We start from the raw sequence: 15841 nt of genomic DNA, 5'->3' as shown, positions 1-15841 counted from the left end.
TTAGTTTCTCTTCGCAGTAGATATTTTCCACCACAAATATATTTGATCACCAGATAGTATAGTTTTGGCAGAAGATAATGGTATAATCCTTAACATTTGGAATGAGGACAAAAATTTAATAACATTGAATATAAAAGTTTTGAAATACTTTCAGTAGTTTCAGTCCTCTGGTCTCTCTGATAATACTTAAGGTAAAATAGCAGTCATTAACCATTGTTACACCTGCTAATTCATAGCAGGTATAACAATAGCAGGTGTAATGTCTATGGCAGCAAGCAAAGTCTAGAAAATGCTTTTTTTCTTAATTTACAAGTGGCTAACAAATTGGAATGCATGAAAGTAATAAAAAAATAACTCTACACCTGAAAACCTTTGCAATCTTTTCTCTATTTTCATTGCAATTAACACCTAATCTGAGCAAATGGAATCCTGTTTTCTGATATATTTTTATGTTGTCCTATTATTGCAGTCAGCAAGTATGCAGTGGAAATGCTTTGGTAAGAGCAGAAGATACACCACAGATTCCAGACACAAAGGGAGATTTGGAGCACCCTAGATGGTCAGAGCAATGCCAGAGGCAGAAAGATGTGAGGGAATCTAGGCAGTGGACAATCCTTCTCTCTTTGTTCTTCTCTAAGAACACAGAGCCTGCAGTGTTCTTAGGCTCTGTAAAATTAAAGTGGTGATGGTGGCTAGAGAAATTGGAATTTATTACTAATGGTCTTAGAGAAGGATGGGGAACTTAATTTTATCCCTTCTCTAAGTAAGTCTTTCAAATTCCCCTCTGTAGGCAAAATTGCAGTTTCCTTGGCACCCTGACTCTATCAGCGTTGTTCATATTAATGTTTTGGTGATTTTTATTTGCCCTCATTCTTATCAACAACTTTCTACATGCTCTATACTCTGTGTGTGTGTGTGTGTGTGTGTGTGTGTGTGTGTGTGTGTGTGTGTGTGTGTGTGTGTGACAGAGAGACAGAGATCAGGTAAATTGCTGCCCTCAGATTTGCTCCTGCCAGGTCAAGGAAAGCCAGAGCAACAGATGGTGCACTTGGGCTCCACCTGCTGGTGTCTGGCATCACAGGAGCCACACTGTCTGGTCTAAACCAGATCCAGCCATTAATAACTGTTGAAACCATTTAACAAAGGAAAGATGAAAACATGTATGTTTTACCATACTAAAGTGTGATACCAATCAAGTTGATAGGTATATAGAGCTCCAGGGACAAACTAGGAACTCATTATTAACATTCTGTTTGTATGGAGAGAGTTAAATTACCTTTGAGGACACCATCAATACTTCCCAGAAATAAATATATTCTCTTCTGGAGCTGTAGCTATTCAGTTGCGAATGACATCCAATTAATAGTATTCAGTTGAAAATGATATCCAATTACTTGGAACTTAAATCTATGGTAGAATTTATGTATAATACTTGGGGGAATAGCCTATCAAATAACATGGTGGCTGCTTTGTGACCTGTAGCAATATGTATGTCTGTGTGTACACAGTGGTATTCACTGCCTGTTCACACTGTCTGCATGTATCTAGAGTCCATCTGGTACGGAGCTATGGGACCAGTGGGGTGGTCACTCTGCAGTGTGATTTTCTACATGGATAGGACATCAGGAATCACTTAGAATTGTGACAACACAACCTGCTTCCTGCACTTAGGCCCATAAGCCCTCTGTGAGTGCACTGTCTTTGGTACAATGTCTGCTGTGGAGGAAACTTTGCTATGTCCTTAGGTTCCAGAAGAAAGCTTGTTGGTTCTCCAACAATAAACTTACAAGAAATTGTTCAGTGTTCTTCCTGGAATTAAGAAAACCCCCTTATTTATGTTCTTATTATTACTCTCTTGACAACAGGAACATAACAGCCATAAAACAATGTTTATTTAAAGCAAGAGGGGGCACTTCTCTTAAAATTTTAAATAAACTTTAATTATGGAAATTCTCAGTCATCCACCAAAATATAAACCTTATGTAGCTGTTACCTCACTACCAACGTTTCTAATTCATTTGAATAAATATGGGACAATTCTGAACCTATGTACTTCAATGACAAGGTAGAAAAAGGAGATAAATGCTACATCTTGGCTAGTGGCTACATTTTGGATCATTGCACACTCCGGAGAGCCAAATTCTCAGAATAAGAGATTCTCGTAAATGAAGAAAATAAATTTCTAAGAATGTGAGTAGTTCTTGGCCATACAACACATAGTACAGCCAATAACACAGTTTTTGATTCTCAAATAAAATATTACAATGTAGAAAAATGTATCCTGCAATGGGTCATTCTTAGTTAATCTATTACCTGTATATTTGAATCAGATAAATGTTTTTTATTGCCTTGCCATTGGCTGCAGGTGTGCGGTTGGTTTTCCATCGCCCATTTCTGACACCCATTCTGCAGGCACTCTCCATCTCCCTCTGGTCTGGTCAGACAGTTGTTATCGGCAACATGAGGGCTTGCCTAACCTCATAGCGCAAATTGGGTAGAATTTATCTGATAAAGGAAAGGATATCTAGTGCTACTCACATCAATAGTAAGATCAATTTTTGAAATATGTGTCCTTGGCTCCTTCTTCCTCATCTTTCTGATTTGAACCTCGGAAATCAGGTCAGCCAAGGTGAAGTCAGAGTCTTGCTAAAGACTCCATAACCAATTTAGTCACTGGTTCAACCTTAGAAATAAAATTTTCTCTCTCTCTCTCTTTTTTCTTTTGCATTTTACTACTCTACTCTCAGTAAAGGAGACAAAATCTTATTTGACTTTGATTATAATGAATATTCAATAATAAAATGATTTTTCCTTCATTCTCAAGAAGTCTCATGAGAAAATACCCTAGTTTTTTTTCTCTCTGAATGTGATTTAATTTCTGAGACCTTCCCCATGAAGATTTTAGGTTTAAACTGAAATCAGTCTTTCTAAGTCCTGACTTTGTGTGACGAGGAGGCCTGTCTATGTAGCTCTGTTCCATGACCCTGGTACTGGGGTCAGGTCCCACCCACTTTGTGGCTCAGGTGTCTTCCAGGACCTTATATCATCTGCTTTCAGGCAACAAAAGTGGAATTTGCTGGGGAGGGAATATCCACACTATGAAAGCCATATCTCAGGAGTGGCATATGTTGCTTTCACTCAAATTCTATTTACTACATCTCCCTACAAGGAAAAGGAAAGCCAAGGAAGGGAGCATTGTGGGTGCTCAGGAAAAGGAAGGGTCAGTGTTTTGGTCAACTGATGTCAAAGTGCTGTACCAGAATCCTGGGTCTCAGTGCATTGCCAAGGAAACTTCAAAATCCTATGAGCCTCAGCAGAGGGGAGAGAAGGGAAAGGGCTAAGTCTAACTCCTACTGAGGCCCCAGAGACACAGACATGGCCCCTTTGATTCTGGCTCGCAGATCCTACCTGGAACTGAGGCTGAGGGAGCTGTTGGAATGCTGGTGTTCGCAGCAGAGGGGGCCCCAACAACAGAAGCAGAAGCAGAAGCAGAGGAGGCTGATCTTCATCCTGGCAAAAGAGCAAGTTTAGAGGTTGATACTGAAGCCACAGAGGTCATGGGCAGTGACAGAACTCAATCAGAAGACACAGAAACAGTAGCACCTCAGGTACGTGTCCTAGTGAAATGAAGGTTTTGGGGAGATGGCATAGCAGGTATGCTCTGTCTGTTGGTTAATGGTGATAATAAGTCTTTAGGATGAGGAATACCTTCCTAGCCATTTTGTGGAATACTGCTCCCCCCAAAACCAAACAAAAAAAATTAGGTTCTCAGAAAGAGTGGTCACAGCACACAGCATTTCCTCAATGCCAATATTCGGGGGTCCCAAGAACCCCCCATGATATGCAGATGAGGCTTAAATTAAGCACAAAGAGAGGAAAGGAAACTATGCAATAAATTGATGGGGGAGAGGAAAGAAGCACAGATGACAAAAAGCATGAGAATAGAGAGAGGACAAAGGGAATCTGATAGAATAATAAGGTTGTTGTGTGGATTATGTGGGGAAATAGCCATAAAGTGCTTAGCCTGGTGCCAGGCACTTACTGTGAACTCAAATTTATCCCAAATAAAGCCCTCTTATCTAAAGCCCATCCTTATGTTGTACTTTCAAAAGGAAAAGTGGGTCATTAACTACATACATGAAGTTGGACTTTGCCCCAGCTCTTCCTTCCTTCAGAGGAGCATTCAAGGCAACACTGCCATCTATGCCCTGGCTGTGGGAGCTTCAAACCCGAGTGCCCTGCAGGACCGCTCCTCTAAACCCCGTGTCTGGTTCCTCTGTATTCTAGGAGTAACAGTGAAGAGTGCGCTTCATGTTACACTTTCCATGTTTCTCCTTATCTTACTCATGATAAATTTCCAGAAATCTGTCCAGAGTTACTCAACATTTGAAACTGAATTATCCTTTTCATCCCACCAGAAAATCAGCAGGTTGTATTGGTGTTTTCAGAAATGTCTCAAAAGTGTATTTTGTTTTTTGTGATACTTTCTTGTCACCATGCCAAGAATAATAGTATTCTACTTGTTGAAAGAATGTATTATTTTCTCTGAATTGAAGAACAGAAGTGCTTAGGTCTCCTGATATCTGAAGAATATAGAAGTTAATCAGAAAAGCAAGAAATATCTCCAGACTTTTATTATTGGAGTTAAGTTCCCCTCCTTGCTCATCTTTGTCAAAACGCAAAGGGGAGGCCTTGATCCTCTGGTTCTGCTTCCCCAGACAACACAGGACTTGGAGTAGTTGGTGGGAGTTGTCAGCCCTTAAACTGTGACTGTGGTGTGGCTCTGATGATAACCAACATGCAAAGGACAGGTAGTTGACCTCCAGTCATGGGCCTCATCTTTACCAGCAATGTGGTTTCAGGCTCTTTGGGAGTGCCCTGAGACTCTCGGAGAAAAGCATTATTTACACGAGGATACTGTTGGCTTCAGGTGAGTGCTAGCATGTAATGGGACAAGAACCGACCACTGCACAGATGAGAGCAACCTTGGAAGCCAACTGTGTTTCCTTGCAGGACTTTCTCTTCCAGCCTGCCGTGACTCACATTCCTCCTTTCAGTTCCCTGTCCCTCTTCCCAGGTGACATAGAAAAACCACCCTCTTATGAAACTAGATGACTGTTCCAGGATCCAGAAATTAATCCCACCAAGGGTATTGGATTCAGGAGAGATAGATAGGGTGGAGGTTCAGCAGGAAGTCGCCCAACAGCCAGAAAGCCTAAATCCGGTCTGGGACAAGCAGGAATTTGGTTAAATGAATGGGGTGGGGAAAGTGGGAGCCGTAGATGATGTGACGGGGAGGATGCAGATGTCTTGTCTCCAAAGGACCACCACATTTTTCTTCCCCCAGGAGAAGGTCATCCCTTCCGTTGTCATAGAGCCTGCTTCCAACAATGAAGGGGAGGGAGACCATGAAACAACTATAGGTGTAGAGTCCAAGGAAGCAGCTGAAGACTCAGGTTTTCCGGACTCCACCAAGGAGATGCCAGAGCTGGCCTCTGAGCAAAAGACCACTGAGGACTTCCAGCCAGCACCCTCTGCTCCATCTGTAAGCCAGACCTCTGAGCAAGTGCCACCTGGCTTTCTCTACAAGGTATTTCTATTTATAATTTTTAAAATGTGGTAGTCATTTATCCATTTTCTTTGAGGCCCTTTTGCTGAAACCTTTGGCTTTCTGATTTTTACTTTTACTTTTAGCAATGCACACTCTTTATCTCTACTGCTTTCCCCTCCATCCCCACATCACAGTGCAACCTGGCAAGGTTTCTGTGCTGCAGACAGAGAAGAACTGCTGTGACATCTTTCTATTTAAAAAATGGGTAATTGCACGGTATGCCCTTTGGTGGGGAATGGGTTCATGCCCTCCACCTGAGTGCCCTCCTGTGCTCCTCAGGGAGCTCTGTGGGGGCCTGTGCTCTGGGCTCCACTGCTCCCAGCTGGGTCAGACACCTCTGGACGGCAGGAAAGAGCAATCAGCCCTTTACGTGGTTAGAGTGCCTGACGCAGAAGTGGGAGCCAACCCACACTTTAAAAGTAGGTGAACAAATATATTATGAAACAGAAGAGAAAAAGAAGCCTAAATTTGTGTGCAGAAGGTTTTGCTCAGAGAGGCCATCAAGTAGTTACATAGAGCCCTCATAAACTGAAGGCCTTACCAAAAATAAACAAACACAAACAGTAAATACCTAGAAACACAGACATCAACCAAGTGTTAAAGGCAGCTAATCCTCTTTAAGTTCCACAATTTGGTTTTACATTTCAAAATTCAGCTTTAAAAAAAGTATTAAATTTTCATGGGGGTGGGATGAATAGTCATAATCTTTTTCTACTCTCTCTGCTTATCAGTTACTGCAGACTTGCTACTCGAATGGGGATGGTTGGATGTAATGGAGTTGTTGACAAATTATGTGAAGGGGAAATTAAACCTGTGGCTAGTGGGGGCACGTGTCCCACTGTGTTTTGTCCTAGAGCACAAGAAATCCAGGGTGCAGTGTGTGCCACTGGAGGCCCGGACTGGCCGGGTGGCCCAGGCTTCCCTCACTGACCTCAGTGGGAGCTAGGAACACCACTCACCCTTGTCTGGGCTTCAAGTTATTCATCCGAAAAATGAATTGTCAGATAATATATTAATTTCCTTCTCTGACAGTTTATGATTCTACATGCAAAACACGGATGTTAAAAGCTGATTATTTAATCTCATGAGTGGGGTTGAGGGCGGGACGTGAAAGAAATAAACCTGGGTGTAACTGCAGTTAGTTATTTAAGCTATAAAAAGGGGTTCATTTTATTATTCTTTCTACTTTTTAAATTTTTCATGATCAACTTTTAAAGAAATCTTTCAACAAAGGGAAATAGAAACAGATTGTCATGTTTAAAAGGCAGGATAGGGAAAGAAGGAAATTTTTTAACAAAGAGATTGAACATAGGTTTGATTAAACAGTGATTTTATTATAAATAGTGATAGTTTTCCCAATATGCCAGAAGCTGTGGTTAAAGGAACATTCATCTAAGCATTTTTAATTCAGATTAAAAATAAACAATTTTAAAATTTTTATTATTTTATGTTTAAAACAATTTATCAAATCTCTAACAAAAATATGACAAATTAAACTAATTAATACTCAACATATCAGCTCTAGCAGAAGGTGTTGCATGAGTAAATACCTCAGCATCAGTCTGGCAGAATGAGATGTTTTAAGTAAACAGGGAAGAGGATTTGCATTCTGCTTTCAAGGGCCTTCTCTTCTGGGGCATGATACATGTCTTCATTTTCATCCAGCTTGGAGATGCTGGTAAGAGTGCCTGCAGGTCATTTGACTGGGAGGCAGATTTGACCTCTATTTTCCTTTATAACATTAATCAATTCTCTTGTAATCTTGCAGGTGGAAGCACTGCATGACTTTGAGGCAGCAAATTCTGATGAACTTACCTTACAAAGGGGTGACGTCGTGTTGGTGGTCCCCTCGGATTCAGAGGCTGACCAGGTAAAAGATGAGATTGGAAAGTGCTACAGGCTATGTTTGGTTTCCCTTAGGGTCAGTTGGGCACAGTGACTTCCTAAAGACATTTCATTTTCTGAGATGCTACGGGGCAGCTCTGAGAAGGATTTAAGGATTTGTGACCGCAGTGCAACACACATTTTAGGTTTGGGATGCCATTACCTTGTTTATTCCTTTATACAAATAGATGATCATTTCTTATTAGGTATCTGCTTTCTAGGAATGTTGTCTGTGAATCACCAGTCCTCAGGAAATGCAGACACTGCCTATGTGCACTACAAGTCCCCCTTCACAGGCAGTGGCCCATGAAGGTGTTGAGTCTGACCAGGAAAGATCATGAGGAGATGCATGGAAATGTTTTACATCTTGATAGGGGCTTGGTTACAGCTGGTATGCCTTTGTCAAAACTCATCTGAACTGTCCACTTAACAATCCTTGCATTTCACAGTGTTTATATTATATCTCCTTTCTAAAAGATTCATTTTTAAAAATAACCTCCAAGGGAATAAAGAGCATAGTGGTCTGATGCTAAGGAGCTCAGAACTCCATTTTGCTCTTCTTCCTAAGGTTTGTGAACCCCTAAAATGGCATGTAAAATGTATAAATGTGTTTTTCCAGAGAGAAGAGCTATAACTTCTGTAATCTTCTCAAAAATATATATGAGCCTTTCTCCATATAATAAAGTCACTCTGAGGTTAAGACTTGCATGTACCATGTTTGGCTTCTTTTCTTGATAATACACTTACCCAGAAAGGTTAGTTGCTGGGTCAAGGAAACAAGAGTATCTACCACAATAAAACTAAGTTACAAATTAATAATAATAAAATATCTGTAAGATGGTTAAAGAATTAAAAAATTTAAAAATGCATTGCTAAATAAACCATGGGTTAAAGAAATCAGAGTAAGTTAAAAAATATCTTATAATGATCATTAATTTCTAAGTTTTCAGCCTAAGAAGATAAAAATAGATAAAATTAAATACAATGTGCATAGATGAAAAAAGCAGCAAAAAGAATTTACAAATGGATGCAATAAAAAAGACAGTAGAAAATGTTAATAAAGCCAACTGTTCTTTGAAGAGATTCATAAAATTGTTAAAACCCTAGAAATACTCTTCAAACAAAGAAAATGACAAGGTATATATTAGCAATAACAGGCAAAAATTATTTACTCAAATACCCCTTTCTCAACTTATAAAATATAAACTTATAAAACATTATAAAATATACATTCACATATTTTACATTAATCATAAGCTATCTTTTAAAGAATTTAAAAGGGAAAAGGGCCTTGCCCTTGCTGGTGTGCTTCAGCAGGTTGGAGCATTGTCCTACAGACCCAAGGGTCATGGGTTTGATTCCCAGCCAAGGCAAGTATACAAGTTGCAGTCGAAGCACCAGTCAGGGTGTGTACCTGAAGACAACCAATAGATGTTTCTCTCTAACATCAGTGTTTCTCTCTCTCTCTCTCTCTCTCTCTCTCTCTGTCTCTCAATCTCTCTCTCCCTTCCTTTCTCTCTGAAAGCAATGAAAATTGTACATTCTTGGGTGAGTTTTCAAAAAAAAAGCCTTTCCCGATTCCTGGAGTGTGGATCTACTGGCAAAAATTCCTCTCAGCTCAGCTTTTGTTTATCTGAAAATTTTATTCATGTTTGTTTTAAAATATTTTTCCCCGGAGAAAAAAAAATTTAAGTTAACTTTTTCCTTCCACACTTTAAAAGTACTAAGACTGTGACTTTTGCCCTGACAGATTTTGAGAACTTGTCGGTATCATGTTTCATCATTCAAAATGTAATGTGACTAGTTCTTGTTTTTTCATTGTTTTCATACTTTAGATTACTGAACTCCTTAGACCTATATCCTGATGTCTTTCACTACATTTGAAATACTTTCAGCTGTTATCTCTTAATGTTTTTCTTTCTCTTCTTTTTCTGTCTACAATTCTATATATGTTGGACTTTTAGATATCTAAGACTATTCTTTCTTGTTCAATATTTATTTCTCTCTGGTACACTGGTTGGGTAATTTCTATTGACCTGTCTTTTAAGTAGAGTGACCCTTTTTCCTACTACTTTGAATTTGTTGTGGAGCTTATCCTGTGGCTTTTTTACTTAGGATGTTATCTACATAATTCTATAATTTCTATGTTGTTCTTTTATATAGTTTCATCTCCTTTCTGAGATTTCTTTTCTGTTCTCATTATTACCCTCTTTTAATTTCAGTACATGAACATGTTTATAATAACTGCTTTAAATTTCTTACTGCTAATTCCAAAAGGTGGACCATCCCAGACACACATGTATTGATTGCTTTTTATCCCTTGGTCATTTTCCTGTTTTGTTTTTAAACTTTATTTATTTATTTTTAGAGAAGAGAAGGGAGAAAGAGGGGGAGAGAAACATTGATGTGTGGTCTCATGCTCCCTTTTGGGGACCTGGCCCACCACCCAGGCCTGTGCCCTGACTGGGATTTGAATCTGTGACCCTTTGGTTCATAGGCCAGCACTCAGTCCACTGAGCCACACCAGCCAGGGCTGTTTCCCTGTTTGTTTTTTTTTCCTTTTTCCTGTAGAATTTATTTTCATTGGTACTGGATGCAATGTGTAATGCATTACACAATCTGGATTCTTTTCTATCTGTGAATGAAGATTATTTCTTATAGTAGGCATTCAAACTACTGTTTAATTACCTTGAATTCATGGAAGTTTGTTTTATACCTTCTTAGCGTGGGTCTGTTTCAGTGTTGTCTTACTGTAGGATAAATTCCCAGTCCTAGCCCATAGTCTCTACTTCTTAAGACATGCCCCATCTGGGATTTCAATCAAAATTCCGATGAGTTTTCCAAGCCCCCTGACTTGATGGGATGTGAACTCTAAATTCTGCCTCTCCTCCACTGCCTGAATCTTTCCTCATCCTTTCCCTCCTTCCTGCTTTCCTCAAGCTCCATGGGGTATCCCTGATGCATTCACAGCTGGGAGACAGCTCAAGGTTTCAGGGAAGCTTCTCTGCCTATTTGAGGAACTTTCTCCACAGCTCTCTCCTTTTCGAGATATTCTCCATAAAAGGGCCACTGCCCTCAGCTCTCACTTCTGTATGCTCTGCGCCACACAGACTGAGGAGCTTCCACAGGGGAGGCTATGCCAGCACAGGTCTCCCCTGGGCAGCACCCCACTTCCCAGCATTAAATACTCTCTGAAACTGCCTGCTCTCACTCACTCTCAGTGCCTTCACACAGGTGTTATGTATGGGCCACCCCTCTATTTCCAATGATGGAATTATATAAGCTTATATTTTATATTCCATATTTTGTAACAGTCATTTGTATATATAAATAATTATGTATAGCTATACATATGTATTTTAGGTATGACATAAATATGTGTTCAGTAGTTATTTTAGTGCTTAAATTTGCTCAGGGAATAAGCCTTTGTCTGATACAAGCTATTTTACAATGACCAAAACTGGAAATTCTTAGTCTACCATATATTTTAAACTGTTAAAATTTAATTTTATGTATTTTCCTCAGATAAAGATGGATATTGGCTAATAATATTCTTCACTTTACCATATAAATTGTATTTCAGCATATGTATTGAAAATATCAAGATTATAGGTTTATGCAAATCCTTTACTTTTTCTTTATTGATACAATTTTAAATGCATGACTCTACTTGGTGCCATTAGATTTTTCACTCAGAGTAAATAAAGTCAAATATAAAATATAGACACTTATGGGGGAATGTGGCCTTTTGTATACTTACTGCAGTTTTAGAAAATATTTTATATCATAGAAATATAGATTGGGAACCTATGTAATCTTATTAACCAATGTTAATCCACTAGGTTTAATTGAAAAAATAAAATAAAATAGAAAGAAAATATAGTTATCACCCTTTACTTTAGGTATCACTTTGTCCTTCACATATGTAACACAAAAATTTTAATGTCATAATTTTTGTCATCAGCTAGGATACTATTAGTTATTTTATTGTTATCTTTTTCTCTATTTTTTTTCTGCCTTCAAAAATTGTCCTGTCTAAATGCTTATATTTTTGTCTATTTAGTGGCATCAATTTATAGTCTCAGATTTATCACAAGAGAACGTGTTCAGCTTCTTTATTTAATTTTTGAGTCCTCATTGCATCTGACGTACTTGAACTTTTTCAGGAATTCGTTTGGGTTAAATCTGGCCATCCCTCATCTTAAGAGGGATCACCTCAGGTGATTAGTTATCATAGTAAAGACAGTCATTCCCCACTAGTTTTTGCCTCATATGGTCCTTTATGAGGACCATAAGGTCCTCATATTGCTCCTTTATCTCAGCTTTTCCATTTAGGTTCTGCTTATCTTCCATAGGCCAAGGGCAGAGGGCAGCCTCTGTTTCAGTTTTACATACAATCTCCAATTCTGTCATCCCTCACAGGGATGGATCTTTAACCTTTCTTTGACTGCATGTCTGCATTTCCATGATGGCCCTTCTATGAGATACACAAATGTTTATAAGGAATAGTTTATACAGAACATACAAATGTTTCCAACAGGACCATCATGACAACAAACTGCTTTGTACTATGTAAACTTGAAAAATTAGATATTATCACAGCAGCAACAAACAAACAGAAATATCAGGTAACCTATCTAGCTGTTATTATTGATAAGCCTGGTATATGGTGGTTTATTTGGGTTACATGATATGAGCTGGGGGAAAGAAGGACAGTGTTGTTTCTCATCAGCAAGTGCTTCAGGATGACATGCAAGACCTTCTGTGGCTTTGTCAGCACTCTCTTCTAACCCAGGGATCCTCAAGCCTTTTTTCACCATGACCCACAGGACAGGAGGTGTTCCTGTGTATGACTGACATTCATGTGGTCTTCTTGTCTTTGAACTGGCTGTAATTCTATTATTTTTCTTCTTCTTAACAGCTCATGTCATTAAGTGTACTTTATACAAATTGTAATATCAATACTAACCTTCGATTAGCTTTCTCACTGGACCAGGACAACAGTTTACACTCAACGTAACATCTTGGTGCAGAACCACACCACTTATTTCACAAATTATTTTGTTAATTGTTGGCAGTGCAGGTTTTTCAGTAGTTGAACCTTGAAAGCCTTGTCTTGTCTTGCAGGATGCAGGCTGGCTGGTAGGAGTGAAGGAATCAGACTGGCTCCAGTACAGAGATCTCGCCACCTACAAAGGCCTCTTTCCCGAGAACTTCACTCAGCGCCTGGTTTAGGGCCAAAAGTATTGTAGAAAGAGCCTGGTTTGGAGGTTTTTAAGCCCTCATGAAAACTTGCAGAATTCACTTCTGCTATTACATTCCTGATGATTTACAGATTGATGCTGGACAAAGCTTGGAAGGACATATCAATGGAGTGCATGTGCAAAAAAACCTAAGGAAAAAAAGTAAATGAAGGAGAAAGTCCCCAGTTGTTCCCATGTTATTAAGAAAGGATTTGTCTGTGCTTTGTCCAAGCCATGGTGACTCTGGTACTTGATTCCCTCCCACCAACTGTAAAGTAGTTTTCTCCAGACCAGAACCTGAATTTCTCTGCACCAAGCGTGTGGTATTGAGAGGCTGCCCTGCAGAAGTCAAGATGAACTACCCTGTAGTAAAGGATTATTTTTCTCCCTGGTGCAGGTGTGAGCCCATGCATTTGTGATCTCTCTCTTCCCCTTTCAAGTTTACTATGTTCAGAAGTAAACTGCTGCAGAAGTTTTTGATGTTCTTTTCCAAAACTGCTCTCTCTCTCTACACACACACACACACACACACACAGAGTCATGAGAGCTAGTTCCCATCACTCCTGAATCTGTGTGTATGCACAAAATGACATACACATAGTTGCTTTCTTTCCCCTCCATAATAGCCATTTGCCTCTCAAGTGTCATTGATACATGCATTGCTCTTATTCTACCTGGCATTACAGTTGCAGTTTTGCCTCAGAACAGACTAGCCATCCCATTGCCAAAAATGTTTGACAGTATCTGTGTTCGCAATGTGCATTTTTCAGGGTGTGATGACAGATAGCATGTCAGAGCAGTTGTCTTCATGGAGAAGGCAGAACCTGGTGCCCTAGATGTCTGGCTGCTGCAGGTGGAGGCAGGCTACTGGGGGATGAGCATCAAACTTCTTAACTTCTGCCTTTCAGAGACTGGCTAGACAATGGGGCATATAATCCCACCCCAAAAGAATATGTAAAAGGAGCTCCTTATATTTATGCAACTCATATTCACAGATTGTCCTAAAAATAATATAGGTGATATATGCTGTATCCATAAATCATCTGTAATGATAATGTTTTCAGTGCTTGTCATTCCCAATAAATCTTTGGTCAGTTCCAGCAATTACCTCAATTCCTTCTGATGAGTCTTGTTCTGGAAAGCTGGTCTCAGTCGCATGCACTACTTGAAACAGTTTTAGTTAGAGTTGTTATTTGTGCAGAAATCTTGTTGCTCTTGGTTATGCTCCACAGCTCCCCTCTCTTCTGACGGTTCCTTCATTCCAGTGATTGCTGGTCCCCACTGCTTGACAATCACTGCAGCATGAATAACAGCTGTGGATGAAGGCCCCATAGAGGTGCCCCCTGAGCCCCTGAGCCCCAACTCTGTGCATCATGGAAAACCTGATGATGACCTTCATAATCAGCAATTTCTTCTCACACCAGCCTCATTTTTTGGTCACTTTTCTTTTTGACATGTTTATCTTTTTAGGTACATAAAAAGAAAAGTAGATCAGATGGGATAAATCAGAGGGACCACTGTTTATGGAAGATGATTCTTAAAGCCAAAACCTTCCATTTCATGTAGACTCTTTTTTTTTGCCATTATAATTCTATATGCAATGAAGCTGATCAAGAATGCATATTATTAGACTTTTAATTTTAGTATGTATTTCTGATTGATGGTTTGAAATCTCCAGATGGATTTCTGACTCTGATGTTTAAGTGTTAAAAAGGAAATAGCAATTACTGACAAGATTTTTCCAAGGGATAATTTACAGGGAAGCTGGATCATCATGAATTCTAGTCTAGTACAAGAAAACAATGTGCACTACCCAGCAGCAAATCTAATAATTTAGCAAATAACATGCATCATTGTAAGATTTATAGTAGATTTAATTCCTGACATGAAGAGCACACAGGAGAAATTGAAAACTAAGTGAACAAGTAGTTCTTAAATAAATTCACCTGATGTTCTACAAGGCCATTAGCTCATTGCCTGGAGAAGCTCCTCTGAAATTCCTCTCCTGCTCCTGCCAAACCGACTCCTGAAGGACACAGCTGGGCAGGACGTAGCTCCTTCAGTAAGTGCAGCCCACACACAAAACATTCCTGGAGGAATTTAACAAATTCTTCCCAAATGACATGCTTTTAATTAGCTACTTTGTCCTAGTGTATAGCCTGTGAAAAAAATTTTAACACCAAATAAAGTTAATCAGATTATTTGTTAATTTTCAAGATCCCAAATTTCCCAAAACGGTGAAAATTAAGAGGATGAGAGGGAGGAGAAATAGATAGTGGCATTCTCCAGAAATGCCTATAGATAAGGAAGGAATATGTTTTCATTTCAGTGAGTTTTCTGAGGGGTCTGTGAGTAGTTAGTTTCAAGGACTTCCTGTGGTTACTAGTATCAAAGATCGTATCACTTCCCTTTCTTAGTTACTTTAATTCAAGTTCTTGGGCCACCAAACCATCCTGGTCATATATTGTCATCTAGTCATATATTGGTGTTTGTAGCTACACTTTATTCAAAGGGGGGGGGCAAAAGTCCTATGAAGCCTCCCCTTTGTAGTTTAGTTTAAGATTTCTCTTACAAATACAGTGCCACTTGGAACTTCAAATAGTTTAAAGGACCTTCAAAGAATTAGAGAAAGAAAGCTTCTGGGTTTTATGAAACATACACATTTCTCACATTCCTACCACATACAGACACACATTTAAATCTGAGCAATGTATACACTTGCTCAGCAAAACACTCTGGCAATTTCAATTTTTAAAAATATCTCAGCCTAGCTAGGGCCCTGGGATAGGAACAGCTCCAGGCACCATGCTGTTATTGCTTCCACCAGAGACTGCCCTTTCTGAAAAGCTGGGACAGCTTCTGAGTGAGTGGAACACCATATACACTCTGTGCTCCAGGGAGAGTGCGTGTTCAGAATTTGGAGTCCTCTCTTATGACATGAAGAAGTCTATAATCAGGCTATTAGAAAATTCCAGCACGACTCCCTGGCTCATTCTGATGGTCCCTTAAAGAAAAAGCCCTTGAGAAACTGCAAAAGTTATGATAAATGAGTTTAAAAAATGACTGAAGCTCGGGGCTTTATTCCACACAAATTGCATGGTTG

The 15841-nt window shown here is 39.3% G+C and overlaps 1 protein-coding gene across 6 annotated transcripts in view; it reads left to right on the top strand.

The window, feature by feature from the left end:
- AMPH (amphiphysin) overlaps positions 1 to 13263 on the top strand; it is a 276775-nt gene extending 263512 nt beyond the window's left edge. For 5 of the 6 annotated variants that reach the window (XM_053655127.1, XM_053655126.1, XM_053655123.1 and 2 more), the window contains 4 exons: positions 3402 to 3608; positions 5348 to 5590; positions 7380 to 7481; positions 12623 to 13263. In XM_053655127.1, the coding sequence (XP_053511102.1) occupies positions 3402 to 3608; positions 5348 to 5590; positions 7380 to 7481; positions 12623 to 12730 (660 nt within the window). In that variant the 3' untranslated portion in view covers positions 12731 to 13263. The remainder of the gene's footprint in view (positions 1 to 3401; positions 3609 to 5347; positions 5591 to 7379; positions 7482 to 12622) is intronic. The other variant, XM_053655124.1, reaches the window with a different exon arrangement.
- The last annotated feature ends 2578 nt before the right edge of the window (positions 13264 to 15841 follow it).

The sequence above is a fragment of the Artibeus jamaicensis genome, unplaced genomic scaffold, assembly GCF_021234435.1.
Source record: "Artibeus jamaicensis isolate MK-2021 breed Jamaican fruit bat unplaced genomic scaffold, CSHL_Jam_final contig_924, whole genome shotgun sequence".
NCBI classification, from domain to species: Eukaryota; Metazoa; Chordata; class Mammalia; order Chiroptera; family Phyllostomidae; genus Artibeus; species Artibeus jamaicensis.
The sequence above is the reverse complement of the archived record's forward strand: the minus strand, read 5'-3'. Positions and strand labels throughout refer to the sequence as shown.